Source organism: Heteronotia binoei, chromosome 15, assembly GCF_032191835.1.
Source record: "Heteronotia binoei isolate CCM8104 ecotype False Entrance Well chromosome 15, APGP_CSIRO_Hbin_v1, whole genome shotgun sequence".
NCBI lineage: Eukaryota > Metazoa > Chordata > Lepidosauria > Squamata > Gekkonidae > Heteronotia > Heteronotia binoei.
In genome coordinates, this window is record NC_083237.1 from 16,005,769 (window position 1) to 16,019,155 (window position 13,387).

A 13,387-nucleotide genomic window follows, 5' to 3' on the forward strand; every position below is an offset into this window, starting at 1 on the left:
AGCTTGGCCAGGGCCACAGAGCATTAGGCTCCTATTCTTCTTTTTTCCTCCTTAGTAACTGTTCCTTATTATTCAACTCAGGCTTCAGTATAATGATGTATAACTTAGGGGAGAAGATGCAACCCAGCAATCCAGCACTGGAAGACAAGATGGAGAAAACCTCGACAGCCACCATGTATTTTCCCTTGGTGCTTAAGTAGGTTGGAACAAAGGAGAGCCAAACACTGCAGAAGACCAACATACTGAAAGTGATGAACTTGGCTTCATTAAAACTGTCCGGTAATTTCCGAGCCAGGAAAGCCACAGTGAAGCTGACAAGAGCCAAGAAGCCCAAAAACCCCAGTGCACAGTAAAACATAGCAACTGACCCTGCATTGCATTGCAGTACAATTTCTTCAGTTATTGAGTGCATATCAAAATCAGGGAATGGAGGAGAGGTTGCGAGCCATACAGTACAAACAATTGCTTCAATAAGGAAGCAGGAAAGAACAATGCCATTTGTCAGTTGTTTCCTCACCCAGTTCCTAATATTTGATCCCGGTTGGGTGGCCATGAAAGCTAGGACCACAGTGGTGGTTTTGGCCAACACACAAGACACAGCTAGAGAGAATATCATGCCAAACGCTGTTTGTTGAAGGAGACACATGATTTTCTCAGGTTGGCCAATAAATAGTAAAGTAGAAAGGAAGGATAGTAGGAGGGAGATGAGAAGGATGTAGGTTAAGTGCCTGTTGTTGGCTTTGACAATGGGAGTCTCCTGGTATTTTACGAAAATCCCAAGGACCCAAACACTGAGGAGTGATAAAGAAAGGGCAGAAGTAGCCAGACTGGCTCCCAATGTTTCTTCATAAGATAAGAAGCTTATAACTTTGGGAATGCATAAGTTGTGGTCATTGTTAGGATAATGATCTTCTGGACAGGGAAAACAGTCATTCATATCTGAAAAAGACAATGTGGTTTATACACGTGACTAACAGAAACAATTCCAGTAATCTGCCCTCAATATTTAACCCTGAAAGACAATTCCCTGTTTGCAAATTAAGAAAAAAAAATGTCTTCCAGTACAGGCAGGCCTCAGATTCAGCAGGAGCTCACAGGAGGACAGCTCCTGAACCTTTCTGAGGGTTCCTCCTCTTCCTCCCCACCTACCTTGTCCATTGAATAGTAGGGGCAGCTGCATAATAATGAATTAGGATAGTGGGCAGCCAATCAGCCATCAGGGGCTTTTCCACACCCCCAGCAGCTCTCATTAACCCCTGGAGAAGCCCGTGCCACCTTTCACCACTTCTTTTGTGATTTTGGGTGGCAGGTGGCTTGCTGTCCTTTTGACTGTGGGGTGGGGTGGCCCAGGAGAGCCCCAGGTGAGTGAGACCTGCTTGGGCTGGCTGGAACTCTGACTACCCAAGCAGGCCTCGCTCACCCAGGGCTCTCCTTTCTTGTATCAGGTAGCTTTTGGCTGGGGGAGCTGGCATATAATAATGAGTAATACTAATGAGCTCCACCACCTATTTTTCTACAAATCAACCCCTGAGTACAGGTATACATGCAATTTCATACTCAGGTTTGGACTTGTAAGTGGAAATACATCCCAGCCTCTCCCTTTATGTTATCTGGATTTATTGTAGGATGTACACTGTTGCTGTCAAATTTGGTGTTAAGTTTGGTTCTATAAGCAAGGTGATTTTACCAGACTATTACCTGGATCCTATAAACAAATGTTGTATATGCTAGATCAGGAGTATCAAACTGATTTGTTATGAGGGCTGGATCTGACATAAATGAGACCTTTTTGGGCTGGGCCATGTTGGGCTGGGCCACGTGTGTACCTATTTAAGATTAGGTAGCAAAGATATAAAGTTTTTAAAGGACACAGATAAACACAATTAAAGATTTTTTTTTTTACAAAAGAAAGCAAAACTTAAAAATAAAACATGCTTAAAACATTAGCACTTGTTGGTCTTAAAGGTGCTTTCTTTTCATTTCTTCTGTGGGATCCAGGGAACTGGACATAGAAAGCTCTGGATCTTTCCCTCCCTCCTCCAAATAAAGCCCTGCATAGGATCCAAGTAGAGTTGCAATTTTCAGGTTTGGATAGGACTGGGAAGGTCGAAGATTGAAGATGGGAGCATGGTATAATATCATATACTCCTTTCTCCAAGGCAGCCAGGGGAACTGACCTACAGTAGGTACTCTAGTCATCAATTGAAATTCATTGAGATCTCCAGGGCATACTTGGAGGCTGGCGACTCTAGTCCCAAGTAAAAATACTGGACTACTAGAAAACACCAACACTGTAAAAAGTGCTTTGGAAACATTAGGATTGTTAGCATCTCTGAACCCTGGTGTGCACATGTTTCATCACAGTTAATATAGCCAAGAATATTTTCACTTGTCACCTCCTACCTTCATCATTAGAAATCTTCCCTTCTGGACACCGAAGGCATTCATAGCAGCAAAATGGCTTTCCTTCCTTCTTTATCCTATTATAACCCGAATGGCAAACACTATTGCACATAGATAGAGGTAGTGCCTTCCCCTAAGGGAAAGAGCATAATATTATTTATTCAGATAATACAGTTTGAGAGCTTGTTTGTTGCAGATCAAACTGTTTTGGAGTTACTTCTAGAACGACATACCAGCATCACCTTACTGGAGTCTTGTGATCACAGCATATAGTTTTAGGGCACATATGCCCACTATATTGAGAATTAGTGCAGCATCTTCTCTGAAATATTGCTTGACATAATGTTATGCCTTTTAATATCAGCTCTTGTTTTCCACCATTTTGTATGTTGCAATGGTTTTACTTTTGCAACATGGACCCAACGACGCAGAGCAATAATTGACAATTCTAATGCAAATGTAAATGCACTTCTGCGTTTCTTTTTTCTCTGAAAGAGGGAATCAATACGTTCCAGCTGTTTTGAAAGCGTTCAATCTGAATATAGGCCCTCAAATACCATATGGTGCCCCCATCTGGATTGACTCAATAAATAAAACAGTTGAATAAGTACAATCTGCTCACAAGGGCATGGCTCATGACATTCAAATATTGGCTGCATTTGCATTATAACACTGACCCTTCCAGCTACTGCTTCCAGCTATTATCTGAATCTAATCATTCATCCTGGTGGCTAACATAGGAAGCAAACTGGAGACACAGTATTTCTCTTGGAAGCACTGCGAATAATAATAATGGATAGACTGTTAAAGGCAGAACTAATGGATTTGTACAGTGCAGCCAATAAGACTTGCTCTCTCCTCAACCATGGAATATTACCTATTTTGCATCATAGAATCATAAAGTTGGAAGGGACCTCCGGGGTCATCTAGTGAAACCCCCTGAACAATGCAGGAAACCAACAAATACCTACCCCAAATTCACAGGATCTTCATCGCTGTCAGATGGCCATCTAGCCTCTGTTAAAAAAGTCCAAGGAAGGAGAGCCCACCACCTCCCAAGGAAGGCTGTTCCACTGAGGAATCCGTCTAACAGTCAGCAAGTTTTCCTAAGGTTGAGCTGGAAACTCTTTTGATTTAATTTCAACCTATTGGTTCTGGTCCTACGTTCCAGGGCCACAGAAAACAATTCCACACCATCCTCTATATGACAGCCCTTCAAGTACTTGAAGATGGTGATCGTATCACCTCTCAGCCGCCTCCTCTCCAGGCGAAACATCCCAAGCTCCTTCAACCTTTCTTCATAGAACTTGGTCTCCAGACCCCTCACCATCTTTGTCACCCTCCACTGGACCCTTTCCAGCTTGTCTATATCTTCTTAAAATGTGGTGCCCAAAACTTAACACAATACTCCAGCTGAGGTCTTACCAGAGCAGAGTAAATCGATACCATCACTTCACATGATCTGGACATTATACTTCTGTTGATATAGCCCAAGATGGCATTTGCCTTTTTAGCCACTGCATCACACTGTTGACTCATGTTCAGCATAGGATCCACTAAGACCCCTAGATTCTTTTTGCGCATACTACTGCTAAGGGAAGTCTCCCCCATCCTGAAACTATGCATGGGATTTTTCCTACCGAATTGCAGAATACATTTATCCCTGGGTCATAACTGGGTCCTCCTCCCAGTTATCTTTACCAATTTCAGAATTCAACACTACATAAAACCTTTTCACTTGCTAGGCTTAACGTCTCCCCCTCAGCGATCCTAACAGGAAGAGTAAATGGCACACCTTTCTATAATAGATTATGTCTCTGTGCAAGCGGTGCCATCGAGACAGTATCCCATGTGCTATTAGAATGCTGTTACTACATCAGTGTATGGCATAACGTTTTATCACCAATTCTTGGTTGTATTTTAGATTTACCCGATTCACACAAATTGCTCTTTCTGCTGAACAGTACTGCTGATGATGTTACTGAAACTGTGGCAAAGTTCCTGGCAAAGAAGGTGGGATCCTGTTGAGTCAGCCTATTACTCAGCTGCACTGCAAGTCCGCACAACACTCCAGTGCTCTAATTGCACACAGGGTCATGCATCACAGCTGGGATCATGGCTATCACTCCAGGACACCAACTACCGAAATTCAGCCCGTCTAGACCTGACCTGTGGGATTCATTAAATACTACTTTCAGTTGCACATGATGGAGGAAGCAGATGATAAGAAGGCACTCCTCCTGAGGCGAGACTCTCCATCTGATGAAGCACCTCATTGCACCTACCTGGGTCATAACTTGTAGGTTTTACATAGTACTATGATAAACTAAGCTATTTTATAATGATTTAATTCATAACTTTTAAAAATTGAATTGGAAGATGGAATGTGTTTTTTATACATGTGTATGGTGTATTTCTGCATTTTCTTTTACCCTACTCTTTTTTATATTAAAAGTTTTATAATGCCAATAAAGGAAATTGCTGTCATATGTAGTTAAATGTTAGTAACCAGTGCTGAATCAGGTGTCAAAACCCTGTATGGGTTCCATCTTCTTTAGAGGCCTTTGTCTGTGTTATCCCCATTGTCAGGTACAAAATGTATGACCACTAGAAGCAAAGCCTGACTCCAGATCCGCAGTATTTTCGGGACCTTTGCATAACCTCCCATGTAATTTTTAACTAGAATGCCATGCCTTGTCAGTTTATTCTTTGCTCTTTCTCTGCTGATCCTGAAGTGGGACAAAAGTCCTTTTGTGGTAACCTTTTTATGTTCCTATTTTTCTTTTTAGATCTTCACCAATGCCACAATCAAATATGTCTGCTAGCTGTTGATTCTTCTGTATGTTCTTATGTAGGGCTTCTTCTTCTTCTTTTTTAGTAGGACCTCCTTTGCATATTAAGTCACACATCTCTGATGTAGCCGATCCTCCAAGAGCTTAAAGAAGACCCTATACTAAGAGCCCTGTAAGTTCTTGGAGGATTGGCTACAACAGGGGTTTGTAGCCTCATATGCAAAGGAGGTCCAGCTACAAAAAAAAAAAAGCCCTGTTCTTATGTGACTTCTAAAGTGAGTCTAATAATTATGAAAAATTGGGATATTGGCATTTCAATGAATACGTACAAAATAACATGATATACCCTCAAAATTAAACAAGGGATTAGAAACTGCATTTCAGGTGAGCTTCACCTTAAAAAATACAGGGACAGAACATTGAACTTTTCAAATGCTGGTGAAATGACTAGAGATGTCCTGAAATAGGTATAGCCCATACCTGATTAAATCCACTTGGCCACACAATAGCATCCTGACGAATGGTGAGTACTTTATCGGGAGGAGCCTTTGGGTCTATCCTTCCAACTTTGACCCTAAGAAAGGACTGATTCGAGAAGGTGACCCAGTTGATAATATCAAATCCAGCTACCAGTTCACCATTTGGGTTGAAGGAAATCTCTTCCCCGGCAGTGTTGTTAAATGATATGCTTCTCAGAAAATGGTGGAGCTTACGAGAAACAAGGAAATAAAATTAAAAGAACACAAAGGTGCAGGCTGGGGAGGGATAGTGAGGCAATGCAGCAGAAGGAACACAAATAGACCATCATATTGGTGAGAACATTGCTACAGTTTTGTTTGGATACGGTTGAAGAAGCACTGGTGCAACATGGGCACAGATCTGGCATCAAGTGACCCACTTGCCATCTGATAAACATAATTCCCCAGTCCGCATGCTGGAGGATCACACCATGGAATGGCAAGACCCCAAGATCCATGTAAGCTGCTGCATGGTCCCCTTGACACCTGATGGTGAAGCCACCTGGTAGCCCCTAAACTGGGTCTTCCACTAAGTGGCTCCACCCCCATGACCCCTCAAGGGAATCCTCAAACTGACAGAGCACACATGTAGATCCCCTCCCCCACAGATCCATCCCAATGCCCAAACTGCCTGAGTTGTGACAAAAAAAGTAATGACAAAATGACATGACAATGTATATTGACCCATAACAACAAAACAAAAGAAGGGAGGATTGAGGAAAATCAACCAGACAAATAAAGGGTGAGCTGGCTGAGGAGCAGCTTTAAACATCAGAGGGGTCTGCTCTACCGCATTGCTCAAAAGCCAGCCCCAGCTGACAAAGCCAGTTGGTCCAGTCTGCAGCTGATCCCAACCCTTCAATCCTTGTGGGCAGCATGGAGCTGCTGGATGTCATCCATGCCTTACCCTCCCTCTGTCTGAAAATGGTGGTGCAGGGATTACTCCATGCTGCTCCTCAAATTGAAGAGAGAGACAGACAGACAGAGACAGACAGAAAGGCAGGCAGGCAGGCAGACAGAATGAGTGAGTGAGTGAGTGAGTGAGTGAGTGAGTGAGTGAGTGAGTGAGTAAGTGGCTGTTTGACAACAGGTATTCTTTGGAACGCATCCAATCCAAATTTCTCCGTAAATTTCTGGGAATGCCACGTTGTGTGCCTTATGCAGCCCTATGCCTAGAATCGGGGCAGGTTCCACTTGAAACTAGGGCATGGCTTTTAACTGTTAAATACTGGTTGCGAATACACTATAATTCTGATCCTTCCAGTCTTATCACTCAAATGCTTTCAGAATCTTGATACTACACCAGTTTGGTGTAGTGGTTAAGTGTGTGGACTCTTATCTGGGAGAACTGGGTTTGATTCCCCCCTCCTCCACTTGCACCTGCTAGCATGGCCTTGGGTCAGCCATAGCTCTGGCAGAGGTTGTCCTTGAAAGGGCAGCTGCTGTGAGAGCCCTCTCCAGCCCCACCCACCTCACAGGGTGTCTGTTGTGGGGGAGGAAGGTAAAGGAGATTGTGAGCCGCTCTGAGACTCTTCGGAGTGGAGGGCGGGATATAAATCCAATATCATCTTCTTCTTCTTCTTCTTCTTCTTCTTCTTCTTCTTCTTCTTCTTCTACTCTAATTGGCTAGACTCCATTGAGAAAAAGATCAGCACTGTTGGTTTATCTACAGAGTCATTATCTATGCTCTCACAAATAGAGGCATTTCGTATGATTAAAGCCAGAATCCTGGATATTGAATTACAAAATCTCCACAGTGCCGCTAATAAAACTTGTTCTCCTGTGAGTCTAGGGTTTTCATTTGATGTTGGCTATATGGCTTCTTATCTCAATTCTTTGCAAAGCGTAGGGCCTTTTCATTGGCAAGATTTGATGTTATGCCATCAGCAGTTCTATATGGTAGATTTCATAATATACCCTACCCAGCCAGACTATGTCCGGATCTATTGAAACCATTTCACTTATTCTTTTGTACTGCCCTTTTTATGTAAGTTTCATTGTCGATTTTTGGATCCTATTCTTCTAAATAAGATGGGTCCAGCTGATCCAGATAAGGTCCAGCTTGTTCTGAAGGATGTTACTCCTGACATAACTGTGAATACTGCCTCATTTCTCTACTGGGCCAAAAAGATTCGTCAAGACAAGGAACAGTCTTGTTGTTTCATTTAAATGTGATTGCTTGTAACTGTGTTTTAATCTTGATGTACAGCATCTCAACCTATTTATTGTTTCTTAACCTATTGTTTCTTAACCTGTTTTTATATGCCATTAAAGGTTGATACTACAATACTACGACAACAGGTATTTCATTCTCTTCTGGGTTCAGGTAGCCAGCTCAAGGTTGACTCAGTCTTCCATCCGTCCGAGGTAGGTAAAATGAGTACCCAGCTTGCTAGGGAGAAAGTGTAGATGACTGGAAAAGGCAATGACAAACCACCCCATAAAAAGTCTGCTGTGAAAATGTTGTGATGCAACGTCACCCCAGAGTTGGAAATGACTGGTGCTTGCACAGGGGAGTACCCTTACCTTTACCTTTATTTCATTCTCTTTAGCTACTTTCATATGTTTTGTCTCATCTTTGCTGTTAACCCAACCAATTCAAGAAATCTATGACAATGTCACTCAGGGAAAATGAACCCAATTGTCCCTCATCCTATCTTGTATTTTTATCACCACACACACAAACACACACAAATACCTCAAAGGAAGGATACAATTTGCTTTTGTATAAGTGTTCTTGAAAACAGCCCTCTTTCATATCAGCTCTATAAGTTATTATTAAAAATTCAGGGCCCTTGATAAAACCAGACCAGATAGGTGCAAACTGATGTGTAAACTCGCAGTGATCTTGATTTAAATTTCAAGCAGATAAAGGATATGTAGGCAACGGATTTCTCCTCAGGACACACTGTCTAGGGCACAAAGTCCAGGGTTATACCCACAGTTGACTGAATTATCTTGCAGTACCTGCCAAGGTGGTTGATTTAGCTTCCTGGTCCCTCCATCCACTACTCTTTGTCTGAATTTGGGTGATAACATGGCATGCACAGCATGTGCTACAGCATAGACAGCATTGTAAACACAGTAGCTGTGGCCAGTCATGCTTGTTTCAAAGACGGACCCAGGAAGAGACTCCAGCTTCTCCTCTCCAGTACAGATCTTCATATCTTCCTTGGAGTCATGGAAACAGCACTTAAATGCATCCTTCCAGAAGTCCTTGATAAAACCATCTTCTTTTTCCACTTGAGGGTTTCTCCACTGAAGAAATTCCTGGAATCCTAGCAGCTTTTCTGAGTGAATGGCAAATGATAAAGCACCATGGATGAAATCTAAGTCCCAATCTCTTTGAAAGAATAGTGATGTGAATTCCATCTGTGCTGTCATAATCCAGATTTTTTCCTTCACTGGTCTATTCTCATCTTTTGACAAATGTAGCAGCATTCTCAAAATCATCATGCTTTGAATTTCACCATGGACGATGAGCACATTGGCGGTGCTTCTCATGGCTTTATCATATAACTGTGATCCCTTCTCGATCATTTCAGCATAATTGTTTGAAAAAGCCATTTGGGGGAATCTTTCTATGAAGTCAAAGCAGATACCTTTCTGGGAAAAAGCAGGAAGTGTGCTGTGTACAAATTCCTCTGCGCTTTGGCCATGCAGATAAATCACCCCAATCCACGTCCACTTGAAATGCAGCAGTAACTTGATAATCCCCATATAATGATGGTTCCTATTTGGGAACATCCATTGAGAGAAAACAGACTGACTATTGTTATTAATTGATGAAGGAGAACCATAGGTGAGCTAGAAGGAAGTCAAGAAATAAGAGAGAGAAGATCTATTTCCAAAGTAAAAATAGTGTGGACGAATGCGTCTTTAGATCTTTAATTTCACTGGAGAGATCCTATCCATTCTCATAGAACTGACTGGATATTAATATAACAGGATATTAGGAAAAACTTTCTTTAAGGTAAGAGTTGTTCAACAGTGAAATCAGCTACTAAGGGAGGCGGTGAGCTCCCCCTCACTGACGGTCTTTAAACTGTGTCTGGACAAACACTTGTCAGGGATACTCTAGGTTGATCCTGCATTGAACAGGGGGTTGGACTAGGTGATCTGTATGGCCCCTTCCAAATCTGTGATTCTATGGCTGCACATAAGAAACATGATACTGTTGTGGGTTTGTTTTGTTTTACTTTGATGGGGTCTGTAACTCAGTGGTAGACCATGTGCTTTGCATTAATGTTTCACTATGTAAGACCAATTATTTCAATGTGCTTAGGCTGGAGTAACTCTCCATGTTTCATGCACCCACCTTACCTGGGGAAGTTTATAGTTGCTTAGGATGGTGGCCATATGGAGATCAGTGTCAGAAGGTGGTCCCCCAATAACTGCCATTGGGGTGTTCTGGATGTCACATTTGTAGTTAGGGATTAATTTGTTGGGTGTAGAGAGAAGGTCTATTGCAGCAAGGTAGGTATAGCTTATTCTGAAATAATCGCTACTGATGTGAAATCCCAGGCTGATATTGGGTAAAATAGATGGATTTCCATTGATCTCCTTGGCAGCGAAAGCCAAGGACAGGATGTGTTGGTAGTTATGAGTTATTAACCTGCAACAGAATTACATGCTGCATCAGTTACAGAGTATAATATTATCTCTTCATGAGCCACAGAATGTAACATTCAGTATCTTTAAGTTCACCATGTGGTCTGCAGCTGACCTGGATGGCCCAAACTAAGTCCAGAAACTAAACAAGGTTGTTCCTATTAGTACTTAGATGGGAGACCACCGAAGAAGCCTGGGGTTGCTACACGGAGGCAGGCAATGGGAAACCACCTCTGTTGCCCTGAAGATCCTACAGGATCACCCATGTAACTTGACAGCACTTCTCACCACCACCATATGTCCTGTGAGAGTTCTGTAGCTGGGCCTTTACTCCCTGAAATCAGCTAAAGGAACAAGTTAGTCACCCAGGAGGACTATGGATCAGTGGTTGCAGAAAGCAAGATGAAAGTACCACTGCTACTTCTAGTGATCTGCACCCCCTTTCTACACAAGGAGAAGTCCAAATCTGCTCATACGGGTCTAGAAAGTTAAACAGATTCCTTCTTATCTGCAGTTACTTTCACTGCTTCTCAAAACAGTCCTGAATATTCTTTTCAGAGAGGTCAGAAGGAGCTGCAGCAAAAAGGGGGGAGCACAAAAGATTTGTTGAGAGAGCTGTATTTGCAATAATTTCCACAATGGGAATCAAGAGGATGCCTTTTAAAAAAAAATAGAAGGAACAGGATTGTCGTTCATTCCAGAGTTTATGGTACATTTATCCTGTTCTTATTATACTGTCTCCTACTTTTTGAAATCCAGATTTCTGCACTATTTGATATAATGTCTGATACATTACTCTGTTTGTGTTCTTTTTCTTACTTTGTGATCTTAGTCCTATTGCAAAATTTATGGGATGTCTATTTCAAAATTAATGCTGTCTGATTACAGTATGTGCATCATTGGAGTCATTTAGCACTTTAGAGGCTGACAATATATTGGGGTTTAAGCTTTCAAGCGTCAAACCTCCCTTCATCAGGTATCTAGTATCTAACACTTGGAAAGCTTATAATCCCAAAACATTGTTCGTCTCTAAGGTGCTATTGGAATCAAAGCAAGCTCCTCTACAGCAGACCAATATGGCCACCCTCCTGAAACTATTTATATCATCTGATTCATCTTGAAGGCTAAGCAAGAAGTGTGATGTATAAATAAAGTAAATCTGGGCTTCTTTGTAGCAGGAACTCTTTTGCATTCTGACAGGGCCTACTGGAAGCTCCTGGAGAATTGGCTACATCAGGAGAGCGTGGCCTAATATACAAAGGAGTTCCTGCTACAAAAAAAGCCCTGAAATAAATAAATCAACATCATTATAGACAACCTAAATGGGGGAAGGGGGGGGGAGTTTGAAAGATAGTCACTTGTCACCAAAGCAAAGATAAAGCAAAGACAAAAGCCATCCCCTAAGACTAGCCTGATTGACTTTCATGTCTCCTTACATGAGTTCCTCAATTTCTTCCTGATGAGGATAATTTGTAAATGTTATCGCTTCAGAAGTGATGTAGATCTGAGAGATGATGCCACCAATGATGAGGTCTCCTAAATGATAATACTTGTGAAGAATGGAAAGAGAATCACTGGGCATGCAATTATAAAGAGGAACCTTGCCTAAAGCCGGAGGCATCAACATCAGTAACAGTCTCACAAATACCAGCATCATGCATGGAAACCTTCTTTCTGGGCACAGGTTCAGCTGCGCCTTCTTTGCCATGCGAGCGTCTTCTTGAGTCACACAGCCTCTCTCAAACTATAGGCTGATTTGTAGGATGGGCAATATAAAGTCTCAGTGAGAAGACTGGTAGAGCCCTTTCTGCCCTCAAGTCACATCCTTGAACATTACAGGGGATACTAATAGCATTTTCAGTCTTGGTTTCTCGATTTGCTAGGGGAACTCCTTAGGGATCTAGAGAAGAAGTTAAAATAAATGATAGTTTTATTGCTACAGGGACCATAATTAACTACTCTGTGCAATATAGAGTTTTGGTGGTATTGCAGAGGAAAACATGTTTATGCCATCTCAGTGGAAGCTTCTCAAGTCATCCCCAGCAGAACAGGAGATGCACGTGGTCTAACAATGACCTACAGCAACAAAAGTTTTCCCAAAATGGCTGTTTTGTAGGGTAGTCAATGGCAGTGTACCCCAAACCTAACCTGCCCCAGGCTATACCACATAAAGCTTTGGAAATTTCCAAACATGGAGTTGGCAGTCCCATTTTTTCCCATATACCTTAAGGGTGCTTGATTCTGCCTGCATCAATGCTACTTGAGTTGGAAGTAACAACATCAGAGAGCTATTGTAGGCTGATGGCCTTTTAACAAAAGTCAAGAAAGACTCTAAGACCCTGTCCTCTTGGTTGCAGGGATAAGAGACTAGAGGTTCTAGAGTTCTGGTCCTGCTGTTAGAGTTCTGGTCCTGATGGCACCTGGGTTTTGGCCACTGTGTGACACAGAGTGTTAGACTGGATGGTCATTGGCCTGATTCAACATGGCTTCTCATGTTCTTATGACGTTATTGCTATTATGGAAGCTTTTTGAAGATTCAGGTTTTGAAAATTCTGTGTTAGAGACTTATTATGCAGAATGGTGAACAGGTCTACTGGGTACTTGCTGCTCATTGGAGTATTAGAACTTCTACCACTCCTGGGGTCTTTTGCCCATACATAATCAAATTGGAATTGAAAACTTGATGAACACACTAAACTGTCTTCTATTGAATTAGAGCCATCAACGTCAGTATGAATTGGTCCATCAACGTCAGTATGGCCTGCTCATTCTGGCAGTGACTCTCCAACTTCTCAGGCAGAGGTCTTTCACATTACCTACACCTGATCTTCTAACCAAGGATAGAACTAGGGACCTTCTGCATGCTGAACAGATGCTCTACCACTGAGCGACAGGCCCTCTAATCCAAGTTAAGTGTTTCCGGTGTTTTGCTGGGTTTTTAAAAAGAAGGTTACAGTGTATATGCATGGTCTATGATTTCATATGCAGTTGATTTATATGTTCTATGTATTGGCAACCTTCCATTTTTGACCTAATTGGGTTTCTAAAGAGTCTGCTTTTGCT

General features: G+C 42.1%; 1 protein-coding gene across 1 annotated transcript; it reads right to left on the bottom strand.

The window, feature by feature from the left end:
- Nucleotides 1-31: 31 nt before the first annotated feature.
- On the bottom strand, nucleotides 32-11,873 carry LOC132583162 (vomeronasal type-2 receptor 26-like). Its single transcript, XM_060254835.1, has 6 exons — nucleotides 11,761-11,873; nucleotides 10,037-10,217; nucleotides 8,681-9,520; nucleotides 5,676-5,903; nucleotides 2,404-2,530; nucleotides 32-939 (listed from the first exon to the last, which is right to left on the bottom strand). The coding sequence occupies exons 2-6, from the start codon at nucleotides 10,112-10,114 to the stop codon at nucleotides 32-34; spliced, it is 2,181 nt and encodes a 726-aa protein (XP_060110818.1). The 5' UTR covers nucleotides 10,115-10,217; nucleotides 11,761-11,873.
- Nucleotides 11,874-13,387: the final 1,514 nt, after the last annotated feature.

Excerpts from the sequence above, each read along its gene's own strand:
- LOC132583162 (XM_060254835.1), bottom strand. The coding sequence starts at position 10,114 with ATGGCAGTTATTGGGGGACCACCTTCTGACACTGATCTCCATATGGCC. Across the intron at positions 5,904-8,680 it reads TAAATCAACCACCTTGGCAG|CTCCACCATTTTCTGAGAAG; the intron begins GTACTGCAAGAT and ends GTTTCTCGTAAG. Across the intron at positions 2,531-5,675 it reads GGCCAAGTGGATTTAATCAG|GCACTACCTCTATCTATGTG; the intron begins GTATGGGCTATA and ends CCTTAGGGGAAG.